Source organism: Malaclemys terrapin, chromosome 2 (assembly GCF_027887155.1).
Source record: "Malaclemys terrapin pileata isolate rMalTer1 chromosome 2, rMalTer1.hap1, whole genome shotgun sequence".
Classification (NCBI taxonomy): Eukaryota; Metazoa; Chordata; order Testudines; family Emydidae; genus Malaclemys; species Malaclemys terrapin.
This window is the reverse complement of record NC_071506.1, coordinates 113,467,136-113,487,542: the sequence shown is the minus strand read 5'-3', so window position 1 is coordinate 113,487,542 and position 20,407 is coordinate 113,467,136. Positions and strand designations below refer to the sequence as shown.

General features: G+C 39.9%; 1 protein-coding gene across 2 annotated transcripts in view; it reads right to left on the bottom strand.

Annotated features, from left to right (window-relative positions):
• The window catches only part of MAK (male germ cell associated kinase), a 47,680-nt gene that overhangs the window by 13,391 nt on the left and 13,882 nt on the right, over window positions 1–20,407 (bottom strand). For both annotated transcript variants that reach the window (XM_054018517.1, XM_054018518.1), the window contains exons 6-12: window positions 20,101–20,233; window positions 19,842–20,013; window positions 18,251–18,418; window positions 11,594–11,929; window positions 9,213–9,403; window positions 8,071–8,201; window positions 1,388–1,519 (exon numbers count right to left, since the gene is read on the bottom strand). In XM_054018517.1, coding sequence (XP_053874492.1) covers window positions 1,388–1,519; window positions 8,071–8,201; window positions 9,213–9,403; window positions 11,594–11,929; window positions 18,251–18,418; window positions 19,842–20,013; window positions 20,101–20,233 — 1,263 coding nt within the window. The remainder of the gene's footprint in view (window positions 1–1,387; window positions 1,520–8,070; window positions 8,202–9,212; window positions 9,404–11,593; window positions 11,930–18,250; window positions 18,419–19,841; window positions 20,014–20,100; window positions 20,234–20,407) is intronic.

The following is a 20,407-nucleotide window of genomic DNA, read 5'->3' as shown; positions in this document are numbered from 1 at the left end:
CAGCATTCTTGTAAATCCCACTAGGTGCCTCTCTGCATCTTTATGCACCTGAATACTTTTGAAAATCTGGCCCTTTGTCTGTCTGCCTCATTTCCCCATTTGTACAGTAGGGATAATAGCACCACCATACCTCACAGGGGTATTGTCAGGATAAATACATTTTGAGGTGCTCAGAAACTATAGTGAAGGGGTCACATAAATACCTATGCTAGATATTTGAAAGAGATTCCCCTCATTGTGTCAAAAATTCCAGTGTGGGTAATGACCTTCTTCCCACCAAACACTACTCATGTAATTTCAGACGGATAATATGTGCTTCACTTTCAAACAGAAAAACCTGTATTGTTGATGGCACAGATTGGCTACCACACTCCCTCTTATTAGAAGGAGCATGGCAGTTGCAAGAAAGTGAGACCTCTACATAGTCTTTAAAACTCAAAGATCCTTCAGGATGAAGACTGCTACAAAAGTTTTTAGGGCCAGATATTCAGCTGGTGATGTAAATCAGCATAGCTCTGTTGAAGTCAATGGAGGAACACCTATTCACACCAGCTGAGAAACTGGTTCTAAATTATTACTTTATTATCTAAAATCATAAAAAGTAATAATGTGGTCATATGGTTAGAATACAGGGCTGGGAATCCAAGAGTCCTGGCTCTAACATTAACTTGCTAAGAGATCTTAATCAAGTCACTTCACCTCTCTGTGCCTAATTTTCCCACCAGTAAAATGGGGATATAGTATGTATCATACAGTTCAGTAGTGGTGTGATGCTTAATCCGCAAAAGCCAGACTCTGCCATCCTTACTCATATTGTCAAGTACATTACTCCAACAACCTTACTGAAGAAAGCAGGATTACTCATGCAGTAAAGTACTATTTAGTTTGAGGAAGGCTGGCAGGTTCAATGTTAGAGAACTGCTTTGAAATCCTCAAACAAAGCACTGTGTAAATATTGCACATTATTTTTATTATGAGCTCACACCCCACATCCTTTTTTGTTTGTTTTTTTTCCATACGAGGGACTGCTCTTTTATCCAATGTTCCCGTTCAAATTTACTAGGAATAATACAATCAAAATACTTTCTTAAATTAACACAGCAAATTAATGGCTCTGATCGATTAGAACTCAAATTCTTCCTGGCAGAGCTTCATAATTGGACTTCTAGCACGTACTTCCTCCACACCCTGAAATGTGAATATATACCTTGGCATATAAATATAGAGTACACTGTTCTTTTCAGGGGATACACATTAAAAGAGAAAAGCAAGAATACAGTGAAACAATTGTAAGCTAGGAGACCTTACCTAAATTAATTTTATACAATAAAAATTAACACAAAATAATCTGGCATATACAATTGTACTTTTTGTAATTATGAATTACCTGCATTGGTTCTGTTCAAAGACAGACCTCCTCCAGTAGGCCCTAGTGGTTTAGAAAACAATGAATTGTTCCAGATTCCTTGAGAGCCTTCTTTACTGGCTGCTACTAAGGAGACATTCTTGGGGTTTACACCTTGGAAAAGCAATAATTTTAAAGCGTGTGAACGTCAATTTCAAAACACAACATATTAAGCAGTTAAAATCTTAAGAATGGAAGAACACCTTGACAGTACATTAAAAGTATTTGGACTTTACATGATGTTACAAAGAACTAAAACTTTTTTCCTATAACTCAAAGAATGATGCATACTGCTTAGGTTTTACAACTGAACCCTAAAAAAGACTAGTACAGAGAGAATTGTAATGATCAAATGTATAAGATAAACTTTTAACAGCTTCAGTGACAATTGATCTTAACCTTGTAAAAGTCTGCCTTAATGTGACCAATGTGAGCTACCATAGTTAAATGAAAGTCAAACAACATATTAAAAATGTAGTAAAGTTTTTATGGCAATCAAGTAATTAACAGCCATGTGTTATGTACATAAAAGTTAATTATGTACTACCAAGTGATGTATTTCCCAGATGAAATATAAAACCATTAAACAGTTACAACCACCAAAGGGGAATGCAAAATATTAGGCTTCCCATGACTAAAAGAAAAATTGGTATTTCTAAAACACAGATGTATTGAAAGAGGTGGATGTGATTAAACGGCATGAAAGCAGCACCCAGATCTAGTGGAATTAAAGTAAGAGATAAGTGTCCAGATTTAATATTTAGAAAGACTATTAAATACCATTTTTTTAAATCTGCCTTGGTGCTATGATTTTCTTACAAGCTGAAGTTGGTTTCTATTTTTGGATGAATATATTAATACACTCCTCATATCAAAAATGTGGCTCTGAACCAGAGGAATATTAGAAATGTCCTTGAAAAAGGAAGGAAATTGAGATTATTTATCAACTGAGCCATCTATAGGTAGAGACACATTCTTTAGAGATTAATGTTCTTGAGTCTTTGGGCCTTTATCTGACATTAAGGAATTGACTTTTTTCTTCCCCGCAGGGAATTCACTGGAAAGGCCTCAACTATACTTTTTACAAAGTGAATAACAAACTCATTTCTTTGGCAAATGAAGATTATTTACCTGTAACTGAGATTCTTTGAGATGGACTCTGCATATTCAAACTTATGAAATGCTCCGACTAATGGAGCCTGAATAGTAGAGCTCTAACTAGCAGTAGCCATTGCAGTGCTCAGGCACCTTCCTTATCTCTCCCATCAGTGAGCATCCAGGGTCCCAAGGCAAAGGTATAAACGGGTGTGGTGCTCCAGCCACTTCAGTTCTTTTACCTATGACTGCAAGCCTTTGGTAAGTAGGACTCTAAGGTAGTGAGGAAAGGCAGGCAGGAAGTGTCAATATGCAGAGTTCACCTCAAAGAACCTCAGAGGCAAATACCTTCATTTTTCTTTCAAGTGTCCTCTGCATACTCCCACTCATGACATAGCTTAAGCAGTATTCTGACCCAGGTAGACGGGATGACAGAATCCTAATTGAATAAGGACTGCAGTATTGCCTTGCCAAATCTTGCATCAGATCTAAATACAACTCCTTAGATTTAGAAAAGGTATAAACAGAACTCCATGTTGCTGCCATAAAAATCTCTGAGGAACATATCTAGAAAAAGCCATAGAGGCTTCCTTCTATCTAGTAGAATGTTTTAATTCCCTGAGGAATGGGCAACCCCATCAGTTTATAAGCTTCATTAATACATACTCTAACCCTAGCATTTGTACAGATACAGCTTTCCCTTTGTTCTTTCTTAGTTGCTAAACAAATTTAGGGACAGTCTAAATTGTTTAGTCCTGTCTAAATACCAGACTAAAGCCCTTTTAACAGCCAGAGTATGTAATTTATCCTCTCCATCGTGAGATTGGAGTTTGGGAAAGGAAGCTGATAAAATTGCAGACTAGTTTATATGGCAATCTGAGATCACTTTTGATAAAAATCTAGGGTATTTACAAAGAACTACTTTGTCTTTATGAAAAACAGTGAATGGTGGATCAGCCATTAATGCACATAGTTTACGTATGTGTCTTGCATAGGTGATGGCTATAAAAAAACCCACTGTCTTAATAGACAAACAAAATAAATTACAGCTTGCCAAAGGTTCAAAGGGAGGTCTCATGTCAGAGCCATTGGCCATTATCTTTGAAAATTTGTGGCAATCGGATGATTGGAAAAAGGCAAATATAGTGCCCATATTTTAAAAAGGGAAGAAAGAGAACCCGGGGAACTACAGACCAATCAGCCTCACTTCAGTCCCCGGCACAATCATGGAGCAGGCCCTCAAGGAATCCATTTTGAAGCATTTGGAGGAGAAGGTGGTGATCAGGAACAGTCAACATGGCTTCACCAAGGGTAAGTCATGCCTGACCAAACTGATTGCCTTCTATGATGAGATAACTGGCTCTGTGGATATGGGTGGTGGATGTGTTTACAAATATAGAGGTATAACAAAGCTTTTTATACAGTCTCCCACAGTATTCTTGCCAGCAAGTTAAAGTAGTATGGATTGGATGAATGGACCATAAGGTGGATAGAAAGCTGGCTAGATTGTCAGGCTCAATAGGTAGTGATCAACGGCTCTATGTTTAGTTGGCAGCCAGTATCAAGTGGAGTGACCCAGGGGTCGGTCCTGGGGCCGATTTTGTTCAACATCTTCATTAAAGATCTGGATGATAGGATTAATTGCACCCTCAGCAAGTTTGCAGAGGACACTAAGCTTGGGGGGATAGGTAGATACGCTGGAGGGTAGGGATAGGGTCCAGAGTGACCTAGACAAATTGGAGGATTGGGCCAAAAGAAATCTGATGAGGTTCAACAAGGACAAGTGCAGAGTCCTGTACTTAGGAAGGAAGAATCCCATGCACTGCTACAGGCTGGGAACCGACTGGCTAAGCGACAGTTCTGCAGAAAAGGCCTAGGGATAACTGTGGATGAGAAGCTGGATATGAGTCAGCAGTGTGCCCTCGTTGCCAAGAAGGCCAATGGCATATTGGGCTGTAGTAGTAGGAGCATTGCCAGCAGATCAAGGGAAGTGATTATTCCCCTCTATTCGGCACTGGTGAGGCCATACCTGGAGTATTGCGTCCAGTTCCCGCCCCCCACACTATAGAAGGGATGTGGACAAATTAGGGAGAGTCCAGCGGAGGGCAACAAAAATGATTACGGGGCTGGGGCACAAGACTTACGAGGAGAGGCTGAGGGAACTGGTGTTATTTAGTCTGCAGAAGATAAGAGTGAGGGAGGGATTTTATAGCAGCCTTCAACTACCTGGGGGGGGTTCCAAAGAGGATGGAGCTAGACTGTTCTCAGTGGTGGCAGATGACAGAACAAGGAGCAATGGTCTCAAGTTGCAGTGGGGGAGGTCTAGGTTGGATATTAGGAAACACTATTTTCCTAGGAGGGTGGCGAAGCACTGGAATGGGTTACCTAGGAAGGTGGTGGAATCTCCATCATTAGAGGTTTTTAAGGCCCGACTTGACAAAGCCCTGGGTGGGATGATTTAGTTGGTGTTGGTCCTGCTTTGAGCAAGGGATTGGACTAGATGACCTCCTGAGGTCTCTTCCAACCCTAATATTCATCAATTGTGAGAGCACTATGTTTAAATTCCAAGATGGCATAGGATGTCTTATTGGAAGGTATAAATTATTGAGGCCTTTTAAGAAGCTCTTAACTACATTATTAATAAATATTGATTTGTTCTCCATAGGTACATGTTGTGCTGATATAACTGAGAGATGAACCTTTACTAAGGATAGTGAAAAAGCTGTTTTCTTGAGCTACAATAAATATTGTAAAATTTAACTGATTGGTACTGAATATGGATCTTAATCATACATAGAAATCCTCAATAAAAATTGTTTATTTTTCTTAATCCAAAATAGGGCAACCCCTCATCTTTTTTTGTCCATAATATTCCTTCCGCAGGTCTGGTTCACAATTCATATTTTCTTCTTCTGATCCAAGGTTATTCTCAGTTCAGAACGAACTGGAGATAATACTACCCTTGGTTGGATATGGGACATCAGAGAAAAATTCTTCTCCGGGGAACCAGAAGGCTTTTTAAGTGATGGGAGAAGAGAAGAAATTCTCAATTCTTTTACATGATCTCTCTTTTCCGGAAAACACGTATCTGGGACTGTTTCAGTATAACTGCTTCCTTTTCCACTACTATAAACGGAATCAACCACTGGCTGAACCAGGGATGTATCGGATCCATGAATCTGTACTTTGACTATTAACTGCTGCAGTGCCACACTGCTACTAGTCACTAGTTCCATAGCATTCCTTCATCTCAATGGTTCCTTAACATCTCACTTTCAGAACTAGCTCATCCGGATCTGAGGAAGAACATCTCCTCACCTTCCTATGAGGATATATATCAAAACAATGGCTCCTTAAAAATACTTTGTTTAGAGGAGTCTTTCTCCTGCAGATTGCCTTTTTTCCCCCCACAGAGGCTGACACCACGAAGAACTGGAAAGTCATGCCTACCCTACCAGCTGAGTCTTTACTGAAAGTATTGGCTCTAGACATAGAGCCTCAGGAGGATTTCCTTTTCTGATCTTTATCACAGAGACTCCTAACAACAGAGGAAGAAGACTCATTATTTCTAGTAGACTCGTCCAGTGCCACTCCGGTCTGTGGGCTTTTCTTAGCTCCTGGCCCTGTTTCATTTCCAGATGGTTTTGCCAACACTGAATCATAGAATCATAGAATATCAGGGTTGGAAGGGACCTCAGGAGGTCATCTAGTCCAACCCCCGGGTCAAAGCAGGACCAATCCCCAACTAAATCATCCCAGCCAGGACTTTGTCAAGCCTGACCTTCAAAAACCTCTAAGGAAGGAGATTCCACCACCTCCCTAGCTAACCCATTCCACTGCTTCTTTTAAAAAGGATTACTTGAAGTCTATTCTGTCTTTCTTTGCTCTTGTTGTGAACATTCATCAAATTGAACACGTAGAGGGTGAGTGCCAGGTATCTACATGTATATCCAATGTCAGAACAATGCCAGACAAGATACACATCTTTTGAAACCGGAGTTGTTCTTCAGTTCCATGCCAAGTAAGGAATTATATTACTATAACTATATAACTACTTAAAACTAGCTAACTTAATCACAGATCTGGGAAGACTCCAGAGCTTCAGACAAAAAGCATTCAGCTGGTTGCAGCTTAGAAGGAACTGAGCACCACACTCCTTTATATCCTCACCCTGGAACGCTCGACATTCACTGAGAGAGGGGCGAGGGAGGACATGAGTGCCCCAACAACTACTGCTAGCTACAGTTCAGTCTGCACCAGTCAGAGCAGAGGACACTTGAAAGTGAACCAAAAGCTCCTTTTCAAGCTAAGTTGATATAGAAATGAATGTAACATAGTGTAATAGTGGAGAGGAGAGGAGTAGTATGGCACCAGAGAGCTTATTATAGCCTACTTTCAGAGACAACTACTTATAGGTAAACAACTCCCCTTCCTTTCTTAGCTCCCTATTCTTGTTCCTGGCGATTAAAGAATTTTCCTATTACTTTGTAGACAAAATTGCTCAGATTTTAATTGAGCTGCCTATTCTACTCCCAAGAAAACAGATGTGTGTTGAGGGGACAAATATTGAGTCGTCCTCTCTGCCTGAATTTCAGACAAACCAAAAATCATTCAGATTATCAAGGTGGGAGATGGCTTCAATCTACAGCCGCGGAGTTGGACTGATTAGCATGGATCCTAGAAATCTGTTTGCCAAGGAAATATGCAGAATTTGCATTTTTACAGAAAATTTTTAGTTTTACTCTGGCTGCCCAGCTCTGAAGGCAGAGCAGAGAATGGCAGCTGCTGGCTGGTCACCCAGCTCTGAAAGCAGTGCCAGCAGCAGCAGTGCAGAAGTAAAGGTGGCATGGGATGGTATTACTTCTCCATTGCTGCTGGCAGTGGCGCTGCCTTCAATGCTGGGTACCTGGCTGCAACCCTAGAGAAACTAAACTTCAGCGTTTCATTTTAATAGTAGACTGACTCTACTATCAGTTGAGATTGTCAGCTTTCCCTATAGATGAACAGGATAACAGTAGTTCTTTAAGAAGCCATTGTGAGTATAAGGTTCAAAAAACTAAATCTTGATGCTGACAATTTGTTTAACCAATACATAACCAGTTTCTTATTATTAGGGGCGGTCACTGAGAAGGTTGTGCTGGGGCAACTCTGGCAGTGTCCTCAGTCCTCAAATTCCTTGATATTGGTCAACTGGATTATAGTTCTGGATATCGGGAACTGTACTGGTTGTGTTAGCTGATGAGCCTCTCTTACCAATGGACAAAAGTATCTGGTACTGATATGGTCAGCAGGTTTGGACATTACCGCTAAGTGGACCTGTGGAGTGAACTGCCACAGTATGCAAGTGGTGCTGAGACCTTCTCTACCCAGCCTGGTCCTTTCGTGCCAACTATGCTGTGTTTGAGGGCCCTGTATTCCTGACGAACTGGAATAGTATTTGGCCAAAAGTCTGAAAATGTAAACTAGTCAATAAAAGGTGAAATTATCAAATCAGAAGAACAAAAATAAAAAGGTATCACAGATAGTCCCTTCAAAACTTGTGTTCTCCATGACAAAGATTTTTCCCTTACCAGGAAGATATCTTGATTGTCTCAGGTAGTATTGTTTTGCTGATGTATTTGATATTCCAGAGTCATTTCGCATCAGAGCTTTGCTTTCCCCTCCTGATTGGATATAGCCCAAGGCCTTTGGCTCTGGCATGCTGAAAACCAAGATATCTAGTAATTTAACTAATAACTCTAGACTCAGAATTACAGATATTTATTTTAGCCTGATAAGTACAGTGCTCTCATCCAAACTCCACAAATCTTTTCCAAGTAACGATTGTGGTCCTGATTTTATTTCTAGTGAAGTTAATGGCAAAACTCTTATTTACTTCAATGGGAGTAGACTGAGGCTGTATGTGGGTGAAAAAAAGTGTGTCCAGGTCTATTCTAAGAGCACCAGTGCCTGGTGACTACCGAATGCTTAAAGTTTATCTCTGACTGGGGACTGAGATACACAAATCAGTTCACAAATAAACATTTATCACTTGGTGTAAAATAGACTGAACAGGAGTACATTTTCAGTGTATATGTGGTTTTTTTTAAACACACAAGAGCAAAGGAACATAATCATCCTGAAAATGGAAAAAATAAAAATAAACATGCAGCACTAGGTGAAAGAATCATTGGAAGAAAAAAAAAACAAAAAAAAAAACAAAAACCTCTCCCCAACCAATATCATATACCACATTCCTCAACTGAGAGCATAAAAAAAAAAAAAAAAGACATTAGGCAATAATGAAGACCTGAGACCAAAATCTTTAAATGTTGCCCAAGTGCTCCCTTTATGGGGCTTCACTACAGGGAGGCTTACTTATGTGAATTAGGCTGTTTGGTTTCTCATTGCCTCCATCAAAGTAAGTACACTTGTTAATAGCCAGTCAGCCTCAAGTATGGTGAGGCATACCTGCAGGGCCAGATATGGCCAAGAGAGGGAACAGAGGGGCAGCCCACCCCTTTACAGGCTACTTTAAGAGTGAGTTACTACTGAACATTAGTAAGGGTGGCAGAATTTGTCCCTAACTTAGTGGATAAAGAAAATAAAGTTAGTTTAATGTTTCTAGATTTTAGTCAAGCACCAAAATATATGAAAACTCACTCTAAAACCCAATTGAAGATAAAATAAAACACAATACAAATCAAGTGTCTTATGTAATTGTGGGACTTACCTAAACAAAAACTCTTTTGTTTTCTTTTCCTTTAACTGTGAAATGCTGGGCTTCTTGGAATACGAAATTCCAAATTCTGTGTCCTCCAAGTCATCCCAACTGTCCATAGTCTTTAACAGAGTCTGACCCCATCGTCTCCTGCAATTTTTAAGACCAACTGCACCATTTTGAAGGCCTGTGATTGCTTGCTTCTGTTTTCAATAGAAAAAAGTTTCAATATTCTCTATTCTTATATTTTAAATCTAGTTCATTGCCTGCGTGAATGCACTGAAGTGCTTGAAGAGATTTCTCTCTCCTCATGGTAAGCAATTCAGACTCTAATCTTGCAGTGGTTCTGAATGTCTGAACAGACATTAGTATCAGTAGGAATTCTGAGTGTGGCTCAATGCAGGATCAGGCCCTAGTTGTCCAAATCTACCTGAAGAAGTCAGTTTAGAGACCATATACTAGTACCAATTTGCTGGGCCTAGTTCATCTCTTTGGTTCCACTGGCTCAAGCCTGCAGAAAGAACTTGGGAAAATCTGACAGGAATAGGAGGCAGAGTAATACAAGCCAGTCACATCACCAGCAGTCCAGAGCCAGTTGGCACAACCCTAAAAGTAGATTGGCCTGCCCAGGAGGGAGCAGGGCCAGGCTGGCCAAGCCTCTCCCAGGCACCCTCCGCCATAGGGTCTCCTGTGAAGTCCTAACCAGGTTTTAAAGACATTCTCCCCTTCATTCATTTGCAGTTGAGCTGATGGGCATTAGCATGATTCTGGAAACCTGCTATTTATAAATACTTCTCATATTAGAGGTCAGTGAATATCATAGGGGGAAATAAAACAAAAAATACTGGATATCTTTTTAATTTCATAAGATATTTTATGCTCAAACTCCAGCTTTGGCTTGAACTGTATAGAATTAAAAAGTGTTTAGAAATAAAATGAAGATTTCAAGACCCGGTTTAAAGCTTAGAAGACATGAGTTTTATGGATTTTGTAGGTACTCATTACCTAGCAGGATTATGCTGGCAGACCTCAGTTGGAGAAGTAATCACATATAATAGCACTGGAAGGGTGGTCTTAAATAATCTAGTCCAACTCCTGGTTCAAGCAGGAGGAGCACTAACCCTTTCCAAGTGGTTAGTTAAACATTTTTGGTAACGCTTTATATTAATGGTATTTTTTATAAATAATTTATAAAAGGAATGATTACTAGATAATCATATTACAGACATGGAGTAGTATGTGTTACAGATACTGTTGGTACATTCATCTATGATTCCTTCTACTGATGTGCTTTTAAGTCATCATTATAAATAACCTATTACACTGTCCAGAAGTTAATAACTAACCATTATTAAATCATCAATTAATCATTTATTAATCCTTGATAAACCACTTTTAGATGTTCTTGTGACAGATGGACAACATCCTGTAATATCCTGAACAAACCATACAGAATTAAGATTTAATTAATTAATTACATTAAACCTTATTGAATTTGGGATAACACCTTTGAGGTACACCATTAAAAATGCAGTTGTTTATGTGCCTTCTCTACGAGGGATGGGGGGAGGGGAGTGCTGATATACTTCCTCCCTCATCAACCTTTTGAAGCTACCTCCTGGAGAGATATGCAAATACTAGTTCAAACTGGATTCTCCAGGGACCAATACACAAAGAAAGGGTTTTTGAATAAATTGTCTGGTTTTAAACTGATTCATGGTCTTCTTCCTGCTCCAGCAAATGAACAGGATCCCTGCTCCATGGAATGCCCCAATCCTTAGGGTAGGATTAGAAGAACTGGGCCTACTGAGGTCTCATAAGGCTGGGTGCTTGTTCTATGCAGAGGCTGGAATGAACTTGTAACCACAAGTGGGTGGGTGGGGGTTGAAGGACGGTTCCTGCCAGAGCCCATGTTAGAGTTGGAATTAATTCTGGTAGCTTATTAGCATGTGTGCAGGTGCTTTTATTGTTTTTAATATATTTTCTCTGTAACGCTTTTTACCTTAATAAAGCAGGCTTGCATAGGAAGTGCTGCATGGTTACATGCCTGTAGCAATTACACCAGTTAACTGTCTCTAAAGAGAAAGCATGTGTACCTGAGCAACCTCTCTATGCTGAAGGAAGGAAACTGTGCAGTCTGAACAAACCCTAGTCAGGAGGGAGAGGGACGTATGTCTCCACCAAGAAAGGCAACAGCTGGGAGGCTGGAACCCTAAATTTGGGGGCTCAGGATGGACCACGGAGGGGAAATACAGGTTTAGTTGCCCTGAACTGTGACAGTATTTAATGGAAAATGTGACCCCTTTTTAAAAAAAGGTATCTAGTGATTGTACCCCAGCTAACACGGACAAATTATTTCATATATATGCTCTTAACTTTTATTGATAACTTACTGGTGATGAATTTTTATTGATGGCTGGAAGAAGTGGTTGTGGCTGCTGCTGTTGGGGTAGTTGTTGGTTAGTTGTACTCTGTGACAGCTGGATTTGCTGGAGAGGTTGGTGGTAAATCTTTGACGGAAGTTGTGGCTGAGTCTCGTGAAGTGCATCAGGTGAAGACTGAGATTCTGGCTTGGATACAGATTCTAGTTTTGATACAGATTCTAATTTCGGTAGATTTGGCTTTGGCTCTGTTGGCTGAACAGGTTTAACAACAGATTGTTTCTGTTCCAAATATTGTGGAGGAGGTCCTAAAACTTGGCCAACTTGAAAATAAGGGTATTTCAAAGCCTGAAAAAGAATGTAAAACATACTCAATACATTTCTATAACTAAAATGCAGTAACTTCTTCACCAGAGATGTAAGCAGGTCTCAGGCTTGTTAACAAATTCTACAGTGCAGGTGCAAGATGGATGCAAAATGAACTCACATGTGTAAGTGGAGCATATGGAATGGTGTACACTTGATATACAATTCTGTGGTGAGGAAGGGGTAAAATAAGACTGTGGTATTGGGGTGGCATGCAAAAACATGACTGGCAGGTATTGCAGGGTGTGTTTTGGGGGGGGGGATGTGATTACAATCTGGTGCTTGTAAATTATGAGAACATGAAGCCTAGAAATACCTTAAAAAGATGAAGGGATGGATAGATAGCTTACAGATAATGGATAGAGGAGATTCCTTGTAAGTTAAGAGCCTTCTTGCCATCCCAGCACACGGGTGGATTCTCTATTGCAATGTTCAATTCACATTGTTTCCTAGGTTACCAGCACTAATCAGGAACATCCCCAAGGGGGATATTTCTGAATGAAGTTCTCCTCTTACTTAGGTTAGGTAGGCTACAGCTATTGATGTATATGGAAACAGTCTCACATAGGTGACTTACACACATGCATCATGGCTGCTATTCTCAGTGAGTGAGTGAGTCTTTGTTCTTTAATTGGTATACGTTAATGAGTTTCTCCTGCATTTTCAGTTCACTCTATGCATGGTCACATCCATGCAGGTCGCTTGTTTTGTTTTATGTAGTCTACTGTGGCGTACATCCAGAGTACTGTGCTTGCTGTACTCTCATGATGTTCATCTGTAAATGACAGCACCTATTTTCTTGCCCTTGATTATTCATTTTGCTTTTTTCCATGGCATCCTCATGTCCTCTCCTGGATGCACAGCACAGCAATACGATATGCTCCAAAGGTGTAGTTTCCCAGAGCAGCCCAAAGCATTGTTCTGACACCTGAAATCCAGGAGGGATTGTCATTGTCATTGTCTGAGCCTTGGGGTAATGTCTACACTGCCACTGGGAGGTGTGACTCCCAGCACTGGGAGACAGATCTGTGCATGTTAACAATAGCAATGTGGACATTGGCATGGGTGGTGGCTCAGGCTAACTGCCTAAACTCAGCCCCAGGGGGTCAGGCAGGCTTGGACTTGGGGGGCTAGCAGGATTAATTTTAACCAACTCCTCTTCAAAGGCAGCATTTAACTTTTTAACCAGGTTTTTCTCAGCAGAAGGATTCTTAAGTTTTACAGTGAACCACTGAAAGAGTAGGAGTGACATCTTTTCTTTTCAGATTATGTGGCTTTGGAACGGTTTCATTGGCTTCTTATTTTTGCATGTGCACCTTTAACTTTTTAAAGCTTGTCTATCTTCATTTTCTGATGTGGGCAAATCAAGTTATTTTGCCTAAGAATAAACTGCTTCATGCTGAGGTAGTAAAAAGAGCTAAACAGCACCAGCATGCTCCAGTTCAAATCACTTATAAATTTCTCTCCCCCACCTACTCCTTCACTCTGCCTATGAGGAAATCTAAGTGTCCGTTGTTGTTTTTTCAAATGTGTTTCCAATTAATTTAAATACTATAGCAGACATGTACCAAAAGTTATGAAACTGATGGTTACTGAAATAAGAATCAGCATTAAGGGACCTGTAAAAATGTGCTGAAATATTGTGTGTGTTAGGGCCAGATTTTGCCTCCCTTACTCATAATTAGTAGTATTTTATTCCCAGAGCCATCTCATTAAAGTTAGAGAGACTTCTCAGAGTAAATTACTATGCATTATGTGCTTGATCCACTTTCATTAAGGTCAATGAAAAGACTTCCATTCACTTCAGTGGGAGTTGGATTGAGCTTTATGGACAGGGCTGCCAGAATCTGGCTCTTAGTCTTTGCACATGCATAAACTAGAATGTGAATCTGTAAATGCAATTCAAGTGATTAGATCACTCACTTTGCATACAACATACTGCATGAAAGAAACACACCATCCTGGCCATGTAAATGTCCTCCTGTCCTACAGGAAAGGAAGTTCTTAATGTTGTTCCATGGCATCCACTCCAATGAGCATGAAATCTCCTGAAGGATAGGAAGAATTTTAAAGGGCCAGGACACAAGATGTGAAAAAATTTTCAGTTTGGGTCAACAGATCTGGATTTGGGTCCTGATTCCAAAACACCTGGATCTAGGGTTTTATTTAAGACCACCTGTAATACTGAAAAACACAAGAACCAAAATAATCTTTGATGATCTCAACCCCAGGTAAGTCCATAAAATAGAACTAAGAGTGAATTTGTCCCCATTGTTTGATACTCATGATGTTACTGAATGGTACCGGGGAAACTCAATCCAGAACAAGCTTTGTGCATACTGTACATCAATAGTCAATTACAATTCAAGACTTTGGGGCTATACATCATGTCCACATGGGTTGAGGCTTGTTCAGGTAACAGATATGAGCATCACTTTATTTAATATTCTAAAATGAAACTGTCTAAAACAGAGGACTAAAGATCTATTTAAAATATAGCAGATCAACTATTTTATAAGTGTAACAAATTTCTTTCAAACAATTGAAACACAGGGTATTCAATTCAGTACTGTACTAGCCATCAGATTAATTTTAAAAACTAAACTGTGGTAGTCTGCATTGCTGCCTGATTTTCATATGATTAGATCCCTGAATTTTTGAAAGTCAAATCTGATCAAATGCCTGTTGTCAATTTTGCATATATATATATATATTTATTTATTTATTTATTTATTTTTTTTAGGGTAAAGTCAATGTCAAATATTTGCATTGGCAGAAAAGTGGGGGTTTCCCACCCCACCTTTTGAGAGTTATAAACTGCTGGTCTTATCTGGCCTATGACCTGATATCACAGTGACCCACATACCCGGAGACAGCTTGATCACAAGCACTAAAATACAAAATCATACAAAATGAAAACTGCAGCGCTTTGCAGATATGCAATGAACATTCTAAGTACCATCATGGATTTTTAGTAAAAGTTGTAATGTATACAAAACCCACCCCATGAAGCAGCTTCTGGCACTACACTACATAGAACCAAACAAGTTTCTATTGTGAATTACAACATTTAAGGAAAACAAGTTCTGCACAAACATTTAACTGATTTTGTTTATAATCCACTTCTCCAAATATCAAGCTTCCCTGAAAACACAACTTTAAATTTCTTATCAGGTTAGTTCAGCCATTTTTCCATCCAAGTTGAACTCAATGTACTTATTACATTGGATATTTTGAGTGAGGGTCTATCTGCTCTCCATGGACATTAAAGAACTCTATCGCACTTTCCAAGAAGTAAAGCCCAATGTTATAAACCAAAGTTCCCCCCATGATAGAATATACCCCTATATTCACAGCCTACACACTACTGTAATGATCTTTGCACAAGATATGCCTTGTAAGGTATCATTTGAAAAAACTCATAATTTTCTGGTCAGTATTGTGCTGGTAAAATGTGTGTCAACATTATATGTAAAGTTATAAGGTTTCCCAGTATGATGTCCTGCCCAAGCAGAATTTAGCAAGCAAGTCTATCTTAAACAAAGGATGGGTGCTTGCCTTAATTTGCACTTAAGCAGTAAACAGAGTCATCAAGCCGGGAGGGAAACAAAAAGATCAAAACTGCATGAGAAAAAGCCAACAGGGAGCATCCTTGCACGTCAACTCTTTGTCTTCGAGTTCCCAGCTGGAAATGTTTTTCAAGAGGGAGACTGAAACTATAAAAAGGAGGGATAAACATCCCAAGGCACCCCTCTCTATCTCCCTGTCCATTGCATTCACTGCACCTGAAGAGATAAAGGAAGAATTCACTGGACTCTGAGGGAGAGGTACTAACCTAAAGGGTTTGGTCAGTAAGACTGATGAAAGCATGTGGTGAGAAACTTTGCTTGAATCGGCTATCGTCTATTAAGTTAAGTATTAGTAAATGTCTTATCTTTATTTTTCTTGTAACCATTTCTGATTTTTATACCTTAGTACTTGTACTCACTTAAAAGCTCTCTTTATTGAATACAAACCTGTTTTATCTAACACAGTGTGTTTAAATTGAAGTGTCTGGGTAACTATTTAGAGTGACAAGTTGTGAGGATATTATTCTCTTAAATAAATAAGACTTGATTCAATTTTTACTGTCCAGGAGAGGGCTGAATGGTATAAGATATACATTTCTGGGGGGAAATCTAAGACTGGGGGTGTGTTGGAGTCACCCTGCAGTATAACCAAGGCTGATGAGAGCCAGAGCATAACCCAAGTGTGGCTTGCAGGCTGCAGACACACACACACACACACACACACACGGTGTGGCTTGCATGCTGCAAGGCTGTTTGAGTGGTCCAGGTGGGAGCTACTTCAGCAAGGCATTGTAAGGCACCCAGCGTTGCAGGCAGTGGGGCTGGGGAAGATAAATACACCCAAGTAGAGTAATACAATTCATTTTAGGCAACTATTTCTTATAGTCTATTTTAATTGTGACACAACTGCTCATTAGTCTGGATTGTACTCTGGTACGTCACACTGCCTCTCCTCCTTTTTTTCCTTTTTGCATTGCTCTGGGCACCAGCTTGCTGCCTTTCACCCCAGAGGAGGCTGCATTTGAACAGGGCAATATGTATGCAAGTAGTAAAATATTTTGAGATCACCCAGGATGAGAAGCACTGTGTATATTTGAAATGTTATTACTAAATCCAGAATGTATTTGATGAGAAAGAGGAGCTCTGGGGAACAGGCTCCCCAGCAGCAGAGAAACTCAGAAGAAATGGCAGGTTCACTCTAATAATGATGCCCCACTAACCCCTCAACTCCACCCTTATCCCATCAGCCCTGTTCCCCCCAGTGCCCTTTACCCCTTCAGGATGGCTCCAGCCCAGCGGTGGGGAGCAGTAGCCAGGGCACCAGGCCAGCAGCAGAGCAGTCAGGGTTAGGTGAGGAGATGGAGTCAGCCACGTTCCAGAACTCTGAGGTGATGGGAAAGCTAGGCCACTCCCTGCAGCTCAAGGAGGAATTTGCAACACTCACTTCTGGTAACAACAGTATGGCGCCCTCATCCCACCCGCTGCCCCAGAGCAGTGCTTCCTATTAGAAGGACAGAGCATTGTGATGTATCATGCTTCAAATGGGCAGAGACAGAATGAATGTCTTGACTCTACGCTGCAGGAGGAAGGACACATGAAGAAAACAGAGGGAGAAGAGTGCATGTGTGATAGGTACATTTCTACAGGGCTCCAACATTAGAACATTTAGCACTACGTCACCTGTTTCCATGAGCACACACTAAAGTCTCCTTTATGCACTGCACAGCTGACTCCTTGACAATGCAATTTAGGTTAAACCTAGTTGTTCCTTTTTACAGAAGGCCTGTGTGGCATTGTATGTATGATGTCTACAGTGCTAGAGGTGACTCTTGTAATACTAGTTCTTTTTTTAAAGTGGAGAGAGGTGGTTGATTTATTTTGTACCATCAGCTTAGTCACATTTGAGTCACCTGCATTATAGCCACATGTGATTAGTTGGATTTTCATCTTGTCCTGCAATATTTCCCTTTTTCTGTTGCATTCCCTACTGTAATCCTCTTTTACATCCTATAAGTGTACTTACATTAACTTTGGCTATCCACAAAAAGGTATCCACTTTAGACACCTTTGGTACTTGGCAGTACACATATTTGGGGTTTTTATAAACTCTTATGGAAAAAGATGTGATAGACCATTGTTGAAGTCCCCACAAAATTTGTCCCTGATTGCTTAGGAAGGGTCACCTCAGATCTACAAATAAAGATATTTAGCTCCTATATAGCACTTTTCACCCAGGGATCTCAAAATATTTCACAAGGGAAGGTTTTATCACTATCCCTTTTATAAATGGAGAAAATGAAGCACAGAGAGAAGTAATTTGCTCAAGGTCACACAGCAGGTCAGATACCAGGAAAACAACCCAGGTCCTCTGAATCCCAGGTCAGTGATCTGTCCATTAGACCACATTGCTTAGTTCACACAGTTTCACTTACTGACTGCATTTAGTCAAGTCGGGTGTGACAGAGACTGAGTCTCTGATATGGACCCGTGCTGACAGCATCAACAAGACCAAATTACAGAGAGAACAGAACTCAGTTTGATATTCTTTGAATCACCCAACTTTGAACATTTGGGCTTCTCTTCTGTCTTCTTTCCACCCACATCTACAAAATAGGAGGCTGACTTTTACTTTCCTACAGTCCTAGGATGATCATTTTGCTAGCATAACATTTTAATCTAAAGCACTATATAAATTATTAGCCTTATAATGAATCCATCACTTAGGCAGTCTTACCTGACTTGCTGTAGGTCGTTTCTTTGGATCCCAGTTTAGCATATCAGTCATAAGCTGTATTGCCTCATTGCTGGCATTTGGAATGAGAGTTTTGAGGTGCATAGAGATACATTGTGGGAAGCGGAAATTCATGGCAGACGCAAGCTGGTACCCTTCTGGCCAGTCACTCTGTTAAAAAGTGAAAACAAGATGGCAGAGAGTTAACACACTACATCGTTTTGGATCGAATTAAAACAGAATTCTAGAACCTGCATGCTGAGGAGGGAGGTGCACAGCCCAAGTGGTGGAAGCTGGAATCCTTAATCTTGTGGAGAGAATCCATAATGCCTTGGCATACCTGCATCTCTTCAGTCTATTTACCTGCAGAATTTTTAAGTTGTCTTCTTCTGCTTCCACTGCAACCCTATTACCCCAATGCCCCCTGAAATCCCTTCACCGGCTTCCTCTCATCTTCAGCATTAAGTTCAGGCTTCTCAGTTTTACCTTCCACCCCTGCTTAAGTCTCTCTTCTGTTGATTAATCCTACATGTCCTCTGACTCCCATGTACCTTTCCTTTATACCACTGTTTGCTCCTGTCACCTTCTTTCATGTCATCCTCTGGTCTCATTTCCCATGCACCAAGCATCATTCACCTCCTCCTTCAAACCTTCTTTCATGAAGTCTCCACACTGTTGCATCTCCACACCTCCTTCCATTTGAACTGTTGTGCTATGGTTAGTTGTGTCCAAATTGAACAGTATGCTCGTTGGGGTGGAAACTGTCTTTCTATGTGTTGTGTAAAGTGGCACAAGCATTTAGCGTGTACTACAAATAATAACCTATGTAGTACTTTTGTAACTCATTGCAGAATTAAGCATTTACGATTGTTTTAAAAAGAACAAAACCTGATTTGTACCTGCAAAAAATAAAGGTTTGCATACCCGAATATTTGCCTGCTCAGATATTTACTTATGCAAGCAATTTCTGTGTGTGCAAAAATGCAAGTACATGTGCATATTTTTGTAAGCACTACTCAGCCTACATTTATCAAAACTTGGCCCTTAAATAGCATATGGTGCCTAAAATAATTGAAAGTAATTCTAACACCCTGCAGATTGTGTACATTTTTCCTCCCTTTATGCTATTGCTAACAATATTTTACATGAAAACAGAAGCACTTTATCTTAACAGTTTATGTGTTCCATTGTTTCCTCACAATTCTCTAATTAAAGACATCATCATAATTTTCAAAATACTAATTTGGCAATGTTACAATGAAAAAAATATTTTAATGCAAATATCCTTAAAGCCACAGGGGCAACCTCTTTTTTAAAAAACAATTTTTCATTTATCTGGCTTTCATCATGATGTAGAGTAAGTGGATATAAAAACACACATCATATAAAGGGTGTTAATACACAAAACAGGAATATTATTCTATACGTCAATAAGAACGAAAGTAAAATTTAGAAAGCATCAAGTGTTTGCACAAGCAATTACTACAACAGCAATAGTTTATATGCACCCACTAAAAGCAAGATAGCACTCCATATGATTTATTCATTTTATTCTCATTAATGTATACTACTACAAATCTACAATAGGACTTACCTTCTTTGGAGTCCCTAATACTTGGCAAATTTTGAAGATTTCATCTACTTCGCTTGTCCCTGGGAAAAGAGGTCTCAGCGTGTACAGTTCAGCCATTATGCTACCAACAGCCCATATATCAATAGGAGAGCTATAAACAGAAGATCTCAACAAAACTTCAGGCGCACGGTACCTATAAGAAATAATGGGCCAAATTCAGAAGTGGTGGTACAAAGCGAGAGTAAGTTAAGGTCATATGTTTACTGTATAAATCACTTACCATCTGGTAGAAACATAATCTGTGTATGGTGGTTGAGATCTTAGTTCTCTAGCCAATCCAAAATCAGCTATTTTCACAAGCTCTGGACCCATACAGAGAAGGTTTTCAGGCTTCATATCCCGATGGAAAAAACCTGTGAGTATATACAGAAAAAGACAAAATTATGCCATCACTTGTTCAGCAACCAGCTTTGATTTAGCCATACAAAATTCACTTTGGGATTCTCTGGAGACCATAAGCTTTTCTTTCATTCACACGCTTTCAACATACGTATGTTATATTATAAGGGAAGGAAACAGTTTTCCTA